Raw genomic sequence first — 3,508 nt, forward strand, 5'->3', positions numbered from 1 at the left:
GGGCCATTATGACTGCTTCGTTCAGTCGAATCATTTTATTCACAGAAATGTACAATTTCTTTAATTTTAAAAATAAATATTCCACTGACAATATGCTTTATTTTAATAACATTGCATAGTTTGTTTCTTATTAATAACAAAACTGTACAATGGGTTATCTGATTTGTGGCCAATGCAGGGATCAAATTCTGAATTTTAGCATTACAAGCGCTCAAGATTGTGGTGAGTCACTAAAGGAGCTGCATATTTTGAAATTAAATTTTAATTTGGAAATTTATAACAATATAAGAGAGAGGCACTATCCATGAACGATTACTTTATATATTTTAATATTATTTATAGATTCATACCTACTCTGGATCTGTGATGTAAAAGTGTAGAGCAGTAAGTAGGTATGAGGTTTTGGTTTCAGATTATTTAAAGCTTTGTCAATCGGCGAACGTTTCTATCCTTTTGCAAGAAACTAAGCGACTGTAATCTTTATACTTTACTACTGCAACTGACAGGCAAGTAGCATATCTATGTAAATATCAGCAAAAGGTATATAATATATTATATAATACTCAGCAGGAGGTGCACGCGTGAAGTTCTTAGTTTGTTTATCTCTTAATCTTAGTTAAGATAGTCAAAATACCGGGCTTGGTACAGTTTTTACAATTTTTCACTTACAAGTTACCATGTCAAAGTTTTAAAAAATAGTACATTTATCTATGGTGATCCCCATATCTGGGCTAAGAGTAAGAGATATATTATTTCTGCAAAGTAACACATGTTGAGCATGATTTATATTTCATGGCCTAATGAATCATCAGATGCTACTTTTGTTTGACATTGTAAGTTCAAGGGTCAAATGGTCCATTTTTATGCATATGTAATATTATTTAGTATAACACTGCACTTCCACCATGAGAAAAAGTAAAAGCTTAACTGTACCATTTATTTTACAATAAATTATTATTATTTAAGTGCTGGTTTCCACTACTGCTGATGGCATTTTATTCCATAACATCATGCAGTTACCTATGTTTGAAAAATAACACTCTTTTTAACCAAAGCCTAGTCTGTCTTTTTTTTCAAAGTTTAATTTCATGTTCTGTCAACTTCAGAACATAGCACAAAGAAATCAAGAGGCATTTATTCTACTGATCCAATGGATAATCTTGTAAGTTGTATATGTGAAAAGATCATCTCTTACCCTTCTTTTTGAAGTTTTTCTCAAAAGAAAATAAGTTGGAGGTCTTTAAAATATCCTTATATTTGTAAGATAACCCTTTCATTTGTGGAATCATTCTAGAAGTCCTTCTCTGAACCCTTTGCAGTAAGTCAATATTCTTTATTATGTAAGGAGACTAAAACTGTGCACAGTATTCCAAGTGAGGCCTAAGATCAATCAAAACACTTGTTTCTCTGATATATTTCTGAAAAATTTGGGTTTATCGATCAGTTTCTTTATTTTTTCAAGTATTTGGTTGAATATTGAAATTTTTATTAATTTCTATTACATCACTTACCTTTACATATATATATGTCTGTGTTTTAGAATAACATTTACCTATTTCATGTGGTCATCTATTAAATGTCTAAGTAATGTACTCAATTCAGTGAAATGAACCTAGATAACTGCATAAAGCATTAACATTTTATTAAAAGACTGAATGAGTAGACTACTACATTCCATGTATAAAAATAACTGGCCCAAAAGTTTGTATCTTTTGCAATTGATGTTGACTGGCATATGCTGAAAATTTTGGTTGATTATGTCTTAAAGATGGTAAATAAAAACAAAAATATATTCTACTAAATATGAGTTTGGCAGTTTAGAGAGACAGTACTTTTTTTTTCTGGAACAGCCTAACTAATGATTAACTCATAATCGGTGTCTATAAATACACCCAAAACTTCTGTTAGCTTTGCTATGAGCCTCAATTGCATAAATATCACTATAACAAAATCCTTTCCTTCGATCTTGCTTTTGAGTGGGGTTCTTTCTGTATTAAATATGTGATTGAAATTACGATAACCCAATGCTTTATCTTGCATTTAATATAAGGGCCAGTTGTGATAGAAAAACAAATGCATAAGCACTGACCACTGAAGCATTTCACCAGTAATAACAATCCATTTGACATAACTCTATTGATATTACCTTTTTGCTTTTTCTTGTCAAATCATCTTACAACCCAATTATTCAGTTTTTCCTAAATTTACACCAATGCAATTTTTTAGCTAGTCTTTTATATGGCACCTTATCAAAAGATTTTTACAAATCTACATACACCAAATCAACACCCTTTCTTTCATCCAAAGAACTCTAAAATCCTCCTTCTCCCCCAAAAAAGTTACCAAGTTAGTAAGAGAAGATTTACCTTCATTGAATCTATACTGATTTTATAATACAAAACTTCACTTAATAATTATAAAAGGCTTCTTTTGTCTAAAGCTCAATCTTTTCATAGTCTTTAACAAAAACTTTGCCCTCAGCATCATTTAAGGATCCAATCCCAATTTAAAATTTTTATTATTGGATATGGTGGACTGTGTAATTTCCAGGGCTTGGTGAATTTCCTCTGGCGTAAAGGATAAATGAACATTCCTGAGAAATATTGAGTGGAGAACTGGACAATTGAAAAAAGGCTTATAAGAAACAGCTGACAGCCTGATAATGTTAAAACAGCAAGGATATTTTGCTATATATGATAAAGGGTCAAAGAAAACAGGTTCACCATCCAAGTTCATAAAAGTTGTCACAACTTCCAAAACAATAGCAGATTTCATCCTCACCCATCCCTGAATTTCAAGACATGTCAACCCAAACCACCACTACCAGGAGGAAAAAAGGCACCCAGACCTAGCCGCAAGTCTGCACAGTTACCAACAATGCCTATCAAAATACCAATAACCTGCATCCCAGCCCCAAGCTTCTTTCCACATCATCATCGTCAATGTCACCTAACACCTTTGTAATGGACACCTCCCCCCATCTCTACCAACCTGATGAATCTTTTTGTATCTCCCGCACAATCACCAACAACACCGAGGACCTCATGCCTTTGCCACCTGTCTGGAACTGGAAACTGTTCCACAACAAAACCATGGCGAACGTCAGGAGACTCCACAACTCATTCAATGGCTAATCAACCCCCAGCACCGGACTTCACTTTGACTTCCCCACTTACTTCTTCTTGTTAACTGGGCACTGGTAACAAATTGGGCATTACCAGTGAAAGTGGGTTTTCTCGGGGTGCTCCCGTTTCCCCCCCATTAAATCCTCAGAATAGGATTTTTAGATCCTCACCCCCCTGATGGATTATCAGTCTGATATCGGCCGTTTACTTTAGTTTAGTCTACTTTCCTCTTCACTTTTTATTTCACCGTCACTCTCACGTTTACCTTTTTAAATTTACATACGTTATCTACATTCATTTCCTGTTTTCTCAAGTTAAGCCCATATTCCTAGGCCACGTGCGAGGGTGAAGGAGGATTGTTTAATCTTCGAGCACCCTAGATT

At 34.0% G+C, this 3,508-nt stretch overlaps 1 protein-coding gene across 4 annotated transcripts in view; it reads left to right on the forward strand.

The window, feature by feature from the left end:
- Positions 1–370: 370 nt before the first annotated feature.
- The window catches only part of LOC111083001, a 7,732-nt gene continuing 4,594 nt past the window's right edge, over positions 371–3,508 (forward strand). Inside the window, exon 1 of one of the 4 annotated variants that reach the window (XM_013918785.2) lies at positions 371–506. Coding sequence is in view for 1 of the 4 variants with exons in the window: in XM_022385611.1 (XP_022241319.1) it covers positions 1,089–1,162 (74 nt within the window). In the remaining 3 variants the exon portion in view is untranslated. Of the gene's footprint in view, positions 541–644; positions 834–894; positions 1,163–3,508 lie in introns of those variants that run through there. The other 3 variants (XM_022385612.1, XM_022385613.1, XM_022385611.1) reach the window with 3 other exon arrangements.

This window comes from Limulus polyphemus, unplaced genomic scaffold (genome assembly GCF_000517525.1).
Source record: "Limulus polyphemus unplaced genomic scaffold, Limulus_polyphemus-2.1.2 Scaffold572, whole genome shotgun sequence".
Taxonomy (NCBI): Eukaryota; Metazoa; Arthropoda; class Merostomata; order Xiphosura; family Limulidae; genus Limulus; species Limulus polyphemus.